Source organism: Eubalaena glacialis, chromosome 10, assembly GCF_028564815.1.
Source record: "Eubalaena glacialis isolate mEubGla1 chromosome 10, mEubGla1.1.hap2.+ XY, whole genome shotgun sequence".
Classification (NCBI taxonomy): domain Eukaryota; kingdom Metazoa; phylum Chordata; class Mammalia; order Artiodactyla; family Balaenidae; genus Eubalaena; species Eubalaena glacialis.
In genome coordinates this window covers 23,255,075-23,270,498 of record NC_083725.1, presented here as the reverse complement: position 1 = coordinate 23,270,498, position 15,424 = coordinate 23,255,075, and the positions used below count along the sequence as shown (strand labels likewise).

The following is a 15,424-nucleotide window of genomic DNA, read 5'->3' as shown; positions in this document are numbered from 1 at the left end:
ATATTTTTTAATTCTTCCTGGTTCAGTCTTGGAAAGTGTACCTTTCCAAGGATTTGTCCATTTCTTCGTGGTTGTCCATTTCATGGGCATATAATTGTTTGTAGTAGTCTCTTATAATCCTTTGTACTTCTGCCGTGTCAGTTGTGATTTCTCCTTTTTCATTTCTAATTTTATTGATTTGCGTCCTGTCCCTTTTTTTCTTGATGTGTCTGGCTAAAGGTTTATCAATTTTGTTTATCTTCTCAGAGAACCAACTTTTAGTTTTATTGATCTCTGCTATTGTTTTCTTCATTTCTATTTCATTTATTTCTGCTCTGATCTTTATGATTTCTTTCCTTCTACTGACTTTGACTTCTCTTTGTTCTTTCTCTGGTTGCTTTAGTTGTAAGTTTAGATTGTTTATTTGAGATTTTTCTTGTTTCTTGAGGTGAGATTGAATTGCTATAAAATTCCCTCTTAGAACTGCTTTTGCTGAGTCCTATAGGTTTTGGGTCGTCGTGTTTTTGTTGTCATTTGTTTCTGTGTATTTTTTTATTTCTTCTTTGACTTCTTCAGTGATCTCTTGGTTATTTAGTAGCACACTGTTTAGCCTCCATGTATTTGTGTTTTTTACAGTTTTCTTTCCTGTAATTGATTTTGAATCTCATAGTGTTGTGGTCAGAAAAGATGCTTGATACGATTTCAGTTTTCTTAAATTTTCCGAGGCTTGATTTTTGACCCAAGATGTGATCGATCCTGGGGAATGTTCCATGTGCACTTGAGAAGAAAATGTGTTCTGCCACTTTCGGTGGAATGTCCTATAAATATCAATTAAATCTATCTGGTTTACTGTGCCATTTAAAGCTTGTGTTTCCCTGTTTATTTTCTGTTTGGATGATCTGCCAATTGGTGTAAGTGGGGTGTTAAAGTCCCCTACTATTATTGTGTTACTGTCGATTTCCCCTTTTATGGTTGTTAGCATTTGCCTTATGTATTGAAGTGTTCCTTTGTTGGGTGCATAAATATTTATAATTGTTATAGCTTCTTCTTGGATTGATCCCTTGATCATTACATAGTGTCCTTCCTTATCTCTTGTAACAGTCTTTATTTTAAAGTCTATTTTATCTGATACGAGTATTGCTATTCCAGCTTTCTTTTGACTTCCATTTGCATGGAATATCTTTTTCTATCCCTTCACTTTCAGTCTGTATGTGTCTCTAGGTCTGATGTGGGTCTCTCGTAGACAGCATATATATGGGTCTTGTTTTTGTATCCATTCAGCCAGCCTGTGTCTTTTGGTTGGAACATTTAATCCATTTCCATTTAAGGTAATTATTGATTTGTATTTTCCTATTACCATTTTCTTAATTGTTTGGGGTTTGTTTTTTGGGTCTTTTTCTTCTCTTGTGTTTCCCACCTAGAGAAGTTCCTTTAGCATTTGTTGTAAAGCTGGCTTGGTGGTGCTGAATTCTCTTAACTTTTGATTGTCTTTAAAGCTTTTGATTTCTCAGTCGAATCTGAATGAGATCCTTGCCAGGTAGAGTAATCTTGCTTGTAGGTTTTTCTCTTTCATCACTTTAAGTATATCCTGCCACTCCCTTCTGGCCTGCAAAGTTTCTGCTGAGAAATCAGCTGTGATAACCTTATGGGGATTCCTTTGTATGTTATTTTCTGCTTTTCCCTTGCTGCTTTTAATATTTTTTCTTTGAATTTAATTTTTGTTAGTTTGATTAATATATGTCTTGGTGTGTTTCTCTTAGGGTTTATCCTGTATGGGACTCTCTGCACTTCCTGGGCTTGGGTGACTATTTCCTTTCCCATGTGAGGGAAGTTTTCCACTATAATCTCTGCAGATATTTTCTCAGACCCTTTCTTTTTCTCTTCTCCTTCTGGGACCCCTATAATTTGAATGTTGGTGCATTTAGTGTTATCCCAGAGGTCTCTCAGATTGTCTTCAATTCTTTTCATTCTTTTCTCTTTATTTTGCTCCTTGGCAGTTATTTCCACCATTCTTCCAGCTCACTTATTTGTTCTTCTACCTCAGTTATTCTGTTCTGGATTCCTTCTCGTGTATTTTTCATTTCAGTTATTGTGTTGTTCATCTCTGTTTTTTTGTTCTTTAGTTCTTCTAGATCTTTGTAAACATTTCTTGTATTTTCTCAATCCATACCTCCATTCTATTTCTGAGATTCTGGATCATCTTTACTATCATTACTCTGAATTCTTTTTCAGGTAGGTTGCCTATTTCCTCTTCATTTATTTGGTCTTGTAGGTTTTTACCTTGCTCCTTCATATAGTTTTTTGTTGTCTCTTTTTTTTTTTTGATGGGTGAGATTGTGTTCCTGTCTTACTGGTTGTTTGGCCTGAGGCGTCCATCACTGGAGTTTGTAGGCTGTTGTGTAGAGGTGGGCCTGGTGCCAAGAATGAGGACCTCCAGGAGACCTCATTCCTATGAATATTCCCTGGTGTCTGAGGTTCTCTGTTAATCCAGTGGTTTGGACTCAGAGCTCCCACTGCAGGAGCTCAGGCCCGACCCCTGTCTCGCCAAGATCCCACAAGCCATGCAGGGCGGCAAAAAAAAAAAAAGAAAAATAGGAGCAGAACAATAACAAAGAGTAAAAAATAAAATAAGATTAGAAAACTAACAGATATGTTACAAAGAATAAAAAAATAAAAATATAGATGAAACAAGAACTGGAAGGTAAAACAGAACCACAATAGTAAAAAAGAGGAGAAAAGGAAAAAAAGCCTTGGCTGTGGAGGGTGGGGCTTAGGCAGGGGCGGGGTTTAGGCAGTGGGCAGGGCCTTTGCTTAGGACCACAGGGCCAGAAAAGGCCTTGGGGGGGTGGGGGTGGGGCTTAGGCTCATCTCAGCAGGAGGGGCCGAGGGGTGCCTCTGGCCTTCGAGGGCGGAGGGCCAGGTCCAGGACCCCAGCAGGCTCACTGGGCCCAAGTGGGCGGGGGAAATGCCAGCCAGCCGCATTTCCCCCTGATCCTCCCATCCCAGAGGGCCCCTCCCTGTTGGCCTCTCTTCTTCTTCTCCCCAGCCCTCCCTCCTATGCCCCTAGGATCCACATGGCGGAGGGGGCCCCAGAAAGCAGGGGAGCAGACCTGGAATCCCAGTAGGCTTCCCAGGGCCAAGTGGGTGGGGGAAACGCCCGTCGCGCCTCCCCTACTCCTCCTATCTTGGAGGACCCCTCCCCGTCAGCCTCTCCATTGCCGCACCCCCCCCCCCCCGCCTCCCTCCTATGCCCCTAGGATCAGCGCTCCCAGAGGGGGCCTCGGAGGGCGGGTTACCCGGCCTGGGAGCCCAGCAGGCTTTCTGGGGCCAAGTGGGCAGGGGAAACGCCCGCTGGGCCTCCCCTGATCCTCTGGTCCTGGAGGGTTCCCCCCATCATCTGCCTCCCCTCCTCCCTCCCTCCCTCCCATGCCCCTAGGAACCATGAAGCTGGAGGGGATCCTGGAGAATGGAGGGCCAGGCTTGGGAGCCCAGCAGTCTTCCCAGGCCTGGGTGAGCGGGGGAAATGCCCTCTGCACCTCCCTGGATCCTCCAGTCCTCGAGGGCCCCTCCCGCCAGCTTCTCCTCTTCTCCCCCCGCCTCCCACCTACACCCCTAGGACCAACGTGGCCCGGAGGGGGCCTCGGAGGGTGGAGGACCCGGCCTGCGAGCCCCACAGGCTTCCCGGGCCCGATTGGGCAGGGAAATGTCTTGGAATATCAGGGTCCCTCCAGGCATGGGAACCCCTCCCCACTCCCAGCCACCCCTCAGGGGCGCCAGTCCTGTCCAGCCTCCACTGTTCCTCCCCTCTCACTCCCCCTACGTCCTACCTGATCGCTCAGGGGTTCTTCCTGTCTCCTTAGGCGTTCTGGTCCCCCACTAGCGTCTGGCAGGCGCCCTAGTTTTGGGGAGACACGAACTCCACGTCCTCCCCCACTGCCATCTTGACCAGAAGCCTCTAATTTTTTAAATAAAATTTTTTTCCGCTTTATTGAGGTATAATTGACAAATAACATTGTGTAAGTTTAAGGTATACAATGTGATGATTTGATATATGTACATATTGTGAAATGATTACCACAATAAGTTAGTTAACGCGTCCATCACCTCATGTAGTTACCATTTTTTTGTGGTGAGAACATTTAAGGTCTACTCTCTTAGGTGATTTCAAGTGTGCAACACTGTATTGTTAACTGTAGTCACCATGCTGTACATTAGATCCCTAAAACCTTGTCATCTATAACTGAAACTTGACCAACATCTCTCCATTTCCCCCAGTCCCTCGCAACCACCATTCTACTTTGTTTCTATGAGTTCAACATCAGGGGTGCAGATATTGCTTCAAGGTAGTGATTTCATTTCTTTCAGATACATACCAGAAGTGAGATTGCTGGATGATATGGTAGTTCTATTTTTGATTTTTTTGAGGAACTGTTTTCCATAATGGTTATGCGAGTTCCCGTTCCTACTAACAGTACAAGGGTTCTCTTTTCTCCACATATTCGCCATTGCTTGTTATCTCTTGTCTTTTTGATGATAGCCATTCTGTCAGGTATGAGGTGATAATCTCATTGTGGTTTTGTTTTGCATTTCCCTGATGATTGGTGATATTGAGCACCTTTTTGTGTACCTGTTGGCCATTTGTATGTCTTCTTTGGAAAAGGGTCTATTCAGGTCCTTTGCCCATTTTAAATCATATTATTTGGCTTTTTGCTGTTGAGTTGTATGAGTGCCTTATAAATTTTGGGTATTAACCCCTTATCAGATATATGGTTTCCAAATACTTTTTCTCTTTCCATAGGTTGCCTTTTTATTTTGGGCTCCTTTTTTAACCACTGTATTTCTTCTCTGTTAGAGAATCTGCCCTTGATCATACTTAACCATTTTCTGCCGGAGACCTTTGTCCTTGTGTATTTTAGTTCAGTAACTGATTCCTAGAAAAAAAGAATGTTCAGCAGCTGCTTCTCAGGAAGCATGAAAAGAGGTTACATTTTTAAAATGGATTAGTATTTCAATTAATATGATTTTGCCTTAATATCTTTCTAAAAACTTTAAATGAAATTTGCATATGGATGGTGTGATGAGTGAAGCCTAAAGCTAACTGGTGTAGTTGGGTATTAATTAGTTACTACCCACATCTCTGGTAGACCATGTATCCAGCACCAAAACTAGATAATCAGACCTGTAGTATGCCTAGCCAGAAAAGGCCAGGCTGAGGTCAAGTATTGAAATGTCATACTCAAAGCTCCCTCACCAAAGGAGGTCTAGGCATGAGACCATGAATCTTTACCCCTTGCTGGTTCTATTTGATTACAGAGGCATGGCGCTGGCAAAGCTTTTAAAAACTTGTTTCATGTTTTTAAAATCCTTGGGAGCTACAGAGTGGGTGTTCAGACCAAAAAGGCTGCTTCCTGGAGTGTTTATGCAAAGGGTCATTTTTAGAGAGTTATGAGGAATGGAATTGGGTCTGACGTCAATTCTCAGTGTGCTTTCTCTCCCCGGAGGAATAGCCCATATGTAGAGACAGATGTGAGACTGAAGTCTCTTTTACATATAAATAATGCTGGGAGAGAATGAGAATATTACTGTGAGTTAGAGGTTGGGGAAGAACAGAGTTTACTGTAAGCCAGAGATGACCAAGTTGTTTTTTGTTTTTTTTTTTTATAATTTTTATTTTTATTTTTATTTATTTATGGCTGTGTTGGGTCTTCGTTTCTGTGCGAGGGCTTTCTCTAGTTGTGGCAAGCGGGGGCCACCCTTCATCGCGGTGCGCGGGCCTCTCACTGTCGTGGCCTCTCTTGTTGCGGAGCACAGGCTCCAGATGCGCAGGCTTAGTAATTGCGGCTCACGGGCCCAGTTGCTCTGCGGCATGTGGGATCTTCCCAGACCAGGGCACGAACCCGTGTCCCCTGCATTAGCAGGCAGATTCTCAACCACTGCACCACCAGGGAAGCCCCGACCAAGTTGTTTTTATACACACTTTTTCAAACATTCAATTGTGTATAACCCATAAGCCTAAATGTGCACAAAACATAAATGTACAGTAAATTAATAATAATTAATAATAATAGAACAAATACCTGTGTAATCATCCCAGGTCAAATACTAGAACATTACCAGCACCCAGAAGCTCCCCCAACAATTCCTTTTGATCACTACCCAGTTTCCCCTTCAGGAGTCTCCTGACTTTTATGGTAATAATCTCCTTGCTTTTCTCTTTAGATTTACCACTTTTATATGCATTCCTAAACAACATAAATTAGTTTTGCCTATTTTTGAACTTCATATACATGGAATCATATTGCATTTTTATGTGTCTTGATCCTTTTACTTAATGTTTTGTTTGTAATTACACATTGTTGAATATAGCTGTAGTTTGTTCTCTTTTATTACAGTAGAGTATTTCATTGTATGACTATATTATTTTACTTTTGATAGTTGTTTGGTTCTTTCCAGTCTGGGCCAGCTGTAAATAATGCCACTTTGAGCATTCTTTTTTTAAAAATAAATTTATTTATTTATTTATTTTGGGCTGCATTTGGTCTTCGTTGCTGCACATGGGCTTTTTCTGTTTGCGGTGAGCAGGGGCTACTCTTCATTGTGGTGTGCAGGTTTCTCATTGCGGTGGCTTCTCTTGTTGAGGAGCATGGGCTCTAGGTGCGCAGGCTTCAGTAGCTGTGGCACACGGGCTCAGCAGTTGTGGCTCACGGGCTTAGCTGCTCCGCGGCATGTGGGATCTTCCCAGACCAGGGATCAAACCCATGTCCCCTGCATTGGCAGGCGGATTGTTAACCACTGTGACACCAGGGAAGTCCCCACTTTGAACATTCTTGAACTTGTCTTTTGGTGCATGCATTCCCGTTGGATATACATTACCTTGAACCATGTGAAATTACCTTTTTTTTTTCCTGCGCCGTGCAACTTGCGAATTCTTAGTTCCCTGACCAGGGATCGAACCTGTGCCCCCTGCAGTGGAAGCGCAGAGTCCTAACCACTGGACTGCCAGGGAAGTCCCTGAAAGTACCATTTTTGTGGATCAGTCACATATTAACGATTCCATATGGTTCAATGTAATACCTAGGGGTAGAATTGTTGGATCATAAGAATTGCGTATGTTCAATTTTAATAGATTCTGCCAAATAATTTTCTAAAAATCTTGTACCAACTTAATCTCCCGCCAGCAACGTATAAGAATTGTTCCACATTCTGGCCTACATTTGGTATTGTAATTTTTCATTGTAATTTTGATTTGCATTTCCTTGGTTACTCATGAGGTTGAGTACTGTTTCATTTGTTTTTGGCTGTTTAGATTTCTTCTTATGAAGTGCCTATTCAAGTCATTTGCCTGTTTTTCTGTTGAATGGTCCATTTTTGTCTTACTGATCAGCAGGTGTTCTTTATATATTCTAGATATGAATACTTGATTGTTAATGTGTCACATGTATCTTCTTCCATTCTGTGGCTCATCTCTTTACTCTCTTATTGGTGTCTTTGATGAACGGATATTCCCAATTTTAATGTAGTCAAATTTATTCATCATTTCTTTTATAGTTAATACTTTTTGTGTTTGTCTAAAATGACTTTTGCCATATATAAGATTTTGACGATAGTCTGCCATATTATCTTCCAAGAGCTTTGTTTTTCACATTTAGTTCTGTAATCCATCTGAAGTTGATTTTTTTTATGTTATCAATTTTTTTATTGAAGGATAGTTGATTTACAACATTGTATTAATTTCTGCTATACAGCAAAGTGATTCAGTTATATAGATATAGATATAGATATATACACACATATTCTTTTTTATATTCTTTTCCACTATGGTTTACCATGGGATATTGAATATAGTTCTTTGTGCTATATAGTAGGACCTTGTTGTTGTGTACAGAGGTCCAATTTCATTTTTCCCCCAATGGATATCCAGTTGTCCCAGCACCAATTAGTGAAGAGATATACTCTCACCACTGCTCTGAGGTGTCACTTCTGTCATAGATCAGGGTCCATATGTGCCTGTATCTGTTCCAGGCTCTATTCTATTCAGTGGTCTGTTCTATTCCTGCACTAATAGCTCACTGTCTTAATTACTATAACTTTATAGTAAGTAAGTCCCCACCTTGTTCTTTTCTAAGAGTGCCTTGGCTATCCTTGTCCTTTTGCATTTCCATACACATTTTAGACTCAGCTTGTCAAGTTTCATCAAAAAAGTCTGTTGGCATTTTTATTGAGATTGCATTTAATCTATCAATTTATTTAGAATTTACATCTTTATAATAGTGAGTCTTAAATCTAGAAATAAGGTTTATCTCTCCATTTAATAAGGTCTACTTTATTGTTTATCAAAAAATTTTTTGAGGTAAAATTCATCATTTCAACAATATTTTATCATCAGATTTACCATTTTATTCATTTTTAGGTATACACTTCAGTTGCGTTAAGAACAGTCACACTGTTGTGCAACCGTCACCACTCTCTATCTCCAGAACTTTTTCAATGGCTTTCAGTACATTCATAATGTTATACAACCACCAGCACTATCTAATTTCACAGCATTTCATCATCCCCCCCACCCCCCCCAAAAAAAACCCATATGCATTAAGTTGTCACTCCTCCAATCCTTAGCAACCACTAATCTGCTTTCTGTCTTCATGGATCTGCCTCTACTGGACATTTCATGTAAGTGGAATCACACAAAATATGGTCTTTTGTGTCTCATTTCTTTCACTCAGCGTAATGTTTTCAAGGCTCATCTTTGTTGTAGTATGTACCCTTTTTAAGACTGAATAATATTCCATTGCATGTATATACCACATTTTGATTATATGAATATACCACATTATAAATTCATCAGTTGATAGATACTAGTCAATAAAATTCTATAATTCTTTATAGAGGACTTGCCCATATTTCGTTAGATTTATTCCAAGACACATGTTTTCAAATCCTTTTAAATGATATTTTTATAATGTAATTTGAAAATACATAATTTTTTTAAATGTAATTTAATATGTTGTTTACTGCTGTTATATAGGAACATATGATGTTAATTTTACATTCTATAAATAGTTTAAAGTTTGATAAAGTCTCTTAATCCCAAAAATTTATGCTGATTCTTTTGGATTTTATATTTATCAATCATATCATTGTGATGAATGAAGGACTTTTGTTTGTTTCTTTTCATTTCTTCTGCCATTTGTTTCTTTTTTTTTTTTTTTTAATTTATTTATTTATTTATTTTTGGCTGTGTTGGGTCTTCATTTCTGTGCGAGGGCTTTCTCTAGTTGCGGCAAGTGGAGCCACTCTTCATCGCGGTGCGCGGGCCTCTCACTATCGCGGCCTCTCTTGTTGCGGAGCACAGGCTCCGGACGCGCAGGCTCAGTAGTTGTGGCTCACGGGCCCAGTTGCTCCGTGGCATGTGGGATCTTCCCAGACCAGGGCTCGAACCCGTGTCCCCTGCATTGGTAGGCAGATTCTCAACCACTGCGCCACCAGGGAAGCCCTGCCATTTGTTTCTTCCTCGTATCTTACCCTGCTGACTAGAACCTCTAGTACAGTGTTGAATAGAGTAATGATAATAAGCAGCCTTGACTTATTCCTGATTCCAAAGGAAAAGCTTTCAACCCTTCACTGTTAAATACGAGATTTGCTATATTTGTATTCATATTTCAAATGATTTTTATCTTAGCTGAAACCTGGCATTCTAGGACAAATCATTTTTGATTTTAATTTTTAAGAAACATTTAAATGAGCTCCTGAGAGTACTTCCTCTCTGATTCGGTCATTTTTGGCAGTCTTGATGTATGACTTTGGAAGTCACACTGACCTGAGTCCAAATATGGCTCTACTATAAACTCATGTGATTTTGGTTAGGATTATAAATCCTTTTAGGGCAAGAACTGCATGCTATTTATTTAATTCTGTATCATTAGCTTTAACTTATTAATGCCTAGTACATTGTAGGGGCTTAATATAGATCTTGAAAAAAATGAAGTTATATAATTTGTCTCTGAGTCTTGGCTTCCTCATTTATAAAATAGGAATTAATAATCCCCTATAGACCTTTATATAATGATTTAAAAAATAATATGTGTAACATAGTTGCATGTAAAAAATGCAACTTTCCTTTGAGATTTACTTTTCTTTAGCTGACTACATTAGTAATTAAGAGGGTTCTGGGACCCAATTTCTAATATTGAGTGTTGGGGGGTTCTCCACAGTAACAGCAATTCTCAGACACCATCTGGGTGTCTTACAACTCAACACAATTCTTACACTGTCTACTCAGAGATACCATCAGATTCCACAGGTTGAGGGCTCAGTCCTACAAGACTGCCCCCTTCTCCTGCCTACGTCAGACGCCAATCTCAAGCCCAGGTTGTTACCTGTTTCTGACTGCCTGGCTACAGATTGGAGCCATGACCCCCTCCTTGAACTTTAGGTGCTGGTTGTAAGTCCAGGTTGTTCCCTATACTTCTGACTGGATATAAAGCAGAGGTTCCCATGACCCTCTCCTTGTGTTTGATTAATTTGCTAGAGTGGCAAACACAGAGAAGTATTTTACTTACTAGATTATTGGTTTATTATGGAAGGATATAATTCAGGAACAGCCAGTTGGAAGAGATGAATAGGGCAAGGTATGGGGAAAGAGTGGGGATCTTCATGCCCTTTCCAGGTACAGCACTCTTCCTGAATCTCCACATGTTCACCAAGCTGGAAGCTTTCTGAACTTGTCCTTTTAGGGTTTTATGGAGGCGTCATTACACAGGCATGATTGATTAAATCATTGGCCAATCTCCAGCCCCTCCCCCCTCCCCCAGTGACTGAAAGGTCCAACCTTCTTTTCACGTGGTTAGTTCAACTGGTGACCAGCACCCCCTCCCATCTTTACAGGATTTCCGAAAGTCACCTCATTAACATAAGCTCAGTTGCGGTTGAAAGGGGCTTTTTATGAATAACAAGACACCCCTTTCACCATTATGGCTTTGAAGGGATTTCAGGAACTGAGGACAAGAGACTGAATATTATAACAAAAGATGCTCCCATTGCTCTTATTGCTTAGGAAATTACAAGGGTATGGGGTGCTCTGAACCAGAAACCTTGGAAGAAGACCAAAAAAAAAATTTATTATAAATCACAATATCACAGTAATGATTCCCATCTTTGGGTTTTTATTTAATCTCATAGAAACTTGTGTTCTATATTTTTTTGGGACTACCATTGATTTACAGTATTGTGCTAGTTTCAGGTGCACAGCAAAGTGAACTTTGGCTGGGTGAGTGCGTGTCTCACCCCTGCCCTCAGGAGCCTAAATAGCACCCCAACACCCAGCACTCTTAGCTGAGTGAAGAGAGCACTGGTAACATTTTCCAAGGGCTTAGATGTTTGTGCTTCTAAAACCATGTGGGAATTCTTAGGATTACAATTGATGTTTCTTACCCTGAAAGGACCTTTGCAATTACTGATGAAGAGTTGGCCTTTCTCTGTTGCAGATTGACATCAATAAATGCCATTATTTAGTGGATTTGGACACCGTGAGAGAAACACCCCGGGAGCCAAAATACTCATCCAATAGAGAAGAATGGATCAACTTGGCCTACAGACCATTCCTTGATGCATCTAGGTATGTGGCTTTAGTCCTAAGAAATGTACTAGGACTAGTAAGGGCAAAAACTGGAATCTGGGATTGAATAACTTCCAGTCCTGGGCTAACTCTAGTAGCCATTTAATTTTATTTTTATTTGGGCCCAAACATCTTCTATTCTTGTCCAGTTCCCTGAGAAATCTAAAAGAGTGCTCTTCTTTTCTAGGCATCAGAGTGCAAAGTATATTCTGGTATCATTCAAATAACAGAATCTAAACAGATAGATCCACTGAAGAAAACACAAATAAGTGTTTGACATTGATTATTTTTGGCAATCAACTTCAGCTTTCTTAACCAAGAGTTTTCTAATACTGTTAGGAAGATTGACTGTGTTCTTTAAGGAGCTAGAAGTTCATATCCATTAATTTTGGACTCAAGGCTCAGTCAGAGATGGGGCCAGGCCTTACTAGATCTTAAGTAGTGAGACCAAATAGACCAGGGCTTGGCTGGCTCTTCAGAAAGGCCTCAGAATTCATGATAAGAGGTTGAGTCAGGATGTCCAGGTGAAGGAGTGGGGGAGAGTTAGAAAGGTGTAGGTTGTCTGTGAGCAGAGGTCCAGGTAGACAGTTGAAGTTAAGGAGGTCCAGGGAGGCCTGGTGGGCAGAGCCCAGGATCCAGGAGATCAGGCAGAAACAAAAACGTAGAGGACCAGGTCTTGAGAGGCAGGTTTGGGACTCAGAAACAGGGAAGAAAATATTTTCAGGAAGAGGGAGTGATTAGAACCTACTGTTAAGTCAGTTTGATTAATATGACAACTGTTCATTGGATTTGGCAGCTGATAAAAGCAATTTTAGTGGAATGGTGGGGGGCATAGGGACTTGAGAGATTAGAGGGGTCAAAGCAAAACTAGCAGGGAGGAAGGAGGCAAGATGGTGGAGTAGAAGGACGTGAGCTGACGCCTTCTTATGGAAACACCAAAATCACAACTAACTGCTGAAAAACCACTGATTAAAAAAAACACTGGAACCTACCAAAAAAGATAGCCTACATCCAAAGACACAGAAGAAGCCACAGCGAGATGGTAGGAGGGGCGCAATCGCAATAAAATCAAATCCCATACACGCTGGGTGGGCGACCCACAAACTGGAAAATAATTACACCACAGAAGTTCTCCCACAGGAGTGAAAGTTCTGAGCCCCCCATTGGGCTCCCCTGTCTCGGGGTCTGGCAACAGGAGGAGGAGCCCCCAGGTCTGAGTTTGAAGGCCACTGGTGTTTGACCACAGGAATTCCACAGGACTGGTGGAAACAGAAACTTCACTCTTGGAGGGCACACACAGGGTGTCGTGCACACCAGGACCCAGGGAAAAAAGTGGTGACCTCATAAGAGACTGGGCCGGACTTACCTGCTGTGGTTGGAGGGTCCCCTGCAGAGGCAGGGGGCAGCTGTGGCTCACTGTGGGGACAGGGACAGTGGCGGCAGCGGCTCTGACAAGTGCTCATTGGCATGGGCCTTCTAGGAGGTTGCCATTTTCTCACCAAGACCTGACCCCACCCAACAGCCTGTAGGCTCCTGAGTGCTAGGATGCCTCAGGCCAAACAACCAACAGCGTGGAAACACAGCTTCACCCATTAGCAGATAGGCTGCTTAAAGTCTTTTTTTTTTTTAAAGATTTTTTTTTTTAATGTGGACCATTTTTAAAGTCTTTATTGAATTTGTTACAATATTGCTTGTGCTTTATGTTTTTTGGTTGTTTTGGCCCCGAGGCATGTGGGATCTTAGCTCCCTGGCCAGGGATTGAACCTGCACCCCCTGCATTGGAAAGCGGAGTCTTAACCACTGGACCGCCAGGGAAGTCCCTTAAAGTCTTCCTGAATAAACAGCTGCCTGATAATAAACACACCTCCCAGACATGGCCCTGCCCACCAGAGGGACAAGACCCAGCACTACGCACCCAGTCCCTCCCACCAGGAAGGCTGCACAAGCCTCTTAGACAGCCTCATCCACCAGGGGGCAGACAGCGGAAGCAAGAAGAAATACAGTGCTGCAGCCTGCGGAACAGAAACCACAATCACAGAAAGTCAGACAAAATGAGATGGCAGAGGAATATGTCCCAGATGAAAGAACAAGATAAAACCCTAGAAGAACAGCTAAGTAAAGTGGAGATAGGCAATCTACCTGAAAAAGGATTCAGAGTAATGATAGTAAAGATGATCCAAGATCTTGGAAAAAGAATGGAGGCACAGATTGAGAAGATATAAGAAATGTTTAACAAAGACCTAGAAGAACTAAAGAACAAACAAACAGAGATGAACAATACAATAATTGAAATGAAAAATACACTAGAAGGAATCAGTGGCAGAGTAGCTGAGGCAGAAGAATGGATAAGTGACCTGGAAGGCAGAATGGTGGAAATCACTGCCGTGGAACAGAATAAAGAAAAAAGACAAAAGAAATGAAGACAGTCTAAGAGACCTCTGGGACAACATTAAATGCACCAGCATTTGCATTATAGGGGTCCCAGAAGGAGAAGAGAAAAAGAAAGGGTCTGAGAAAATATTTAAAGAGATAATAGCTGAAAACTTTCCTAACATGGGAAAGGAAACAATCATCCAAGTCCAGGAAGTGCAGAGAGTCCCAGGCAGGATAAACCCAAGGAGGAACACGCTGAGACATATATTAATCAAACTGACAAAAATTAAAGACGAAGAAAAAATATTAAAAGCAACAAGGGAAAAGCAACAAATAACGCACAAGGGAACTCCCATAACGTTATCAGCTGATTTCTCAGCAGAAACTCTGCAGGCCAGAAGGGAGTGGCACGATATGTTTAAAGTGATGAAAGGGAAGAAGCTACAACCAAGAATACTCTTCCGAGCAAGGCTTTCATTCAGATTCAGTGGAGAAATCAAAAGCTTTATAGACAAGCAAAAGCTAAGAGAATTCAGACCAGCTTTACAACAAATGCTAGAGGAACTTCTCTAGGCGGAAAACAAAGGCCACAACTAGAAACAAGAAAATTACAAATGGAAAAGCTTACCGGTAAAGGCAAACATACAGTAAAGTTAAGAAATCATCTGCACACAAATATATCAAACCCAGCAGTTGTGAGGAGAGCACAAATGCAAGATATTGGAAATGCATTTGATATTAAAAGACCAGCAACTTAAAACAATCTTGTTTATATATACACTGCTATATCAAAACCTCATGGTAACCACAAACCAAAAATGTACAATGGATACACACACAAAAAAGAAAAAGGAATCCAAACACAACAATAAAGTTAGTCATCAAATCAGAAGAGAAGAGAACAAAAGAGGAAGGGAAGAAAAAAAGACCTACAAAAACAAATCCAAAACAATTAACAAAATGGTAATAAGAACATACATATCAATAATTACCTTAAACGTGAATGGATTAAATGCTCCAACCACAAGACATAGACTGGCTGAATGGATACAAAAACAAGACCTGTATGTATGCTGTCTACAGGAGACCCACTTCAAATCATGGGACACATACCGAAAGTGAGAGGATGGAAAAATGTATTCCATGAAAATGGAAATCAAAGGAAAGCTGGAGTAACAATATTCATATCAGACAAAGAACACTACATAATGATCAAGGGATCAGTTCAAAAAGAAGATATAACAACTGTAACTATATATGCTCCCAACATAGGAGCACCTCAATATATAAGGCAAATGCTAACAACATTAAAGGGAGAAATCGACAGTAACACAATAATAGTGGGGGACTTTAACACCCTACTTTCATCAATGGACCAGATGGATTTAATTGATATTTATAGAGCATCCATCCAAAAGCAGCAGAATACACATTCTTTTCAAGTGCACATGGAACATT

The 15,424-nt window shown here is 41.0% G+C and overlaps 1 protein-coding gene across 7 annotated transcripts in view; it reads left to right on the top strand.

Annotated features, from left to right (window-relative positions):
* The window catches only part of ALG9 (ALG9 alpha-1,2-mannosyltransferase), a 99,349-nt gene that overhangs the window by 63,404 nt on the left and 20,521 nt on the right, over positions 1–15,424 (top strand). For all 7 annotated transcript variants that reach the window (XM_061203950.1, XM_061203953.1, XM_061203952.1 and 4 more), the window contains exon 14: positions 11,463–11,593. In XM_061203950.1, the coding sequence (XP_061059933.1) occupies positions 11,463–11,593 (131 nt within the window). The remainder of the gene's footprint in view (positions 1–11,462; positions 11,594–15,424) is intronic.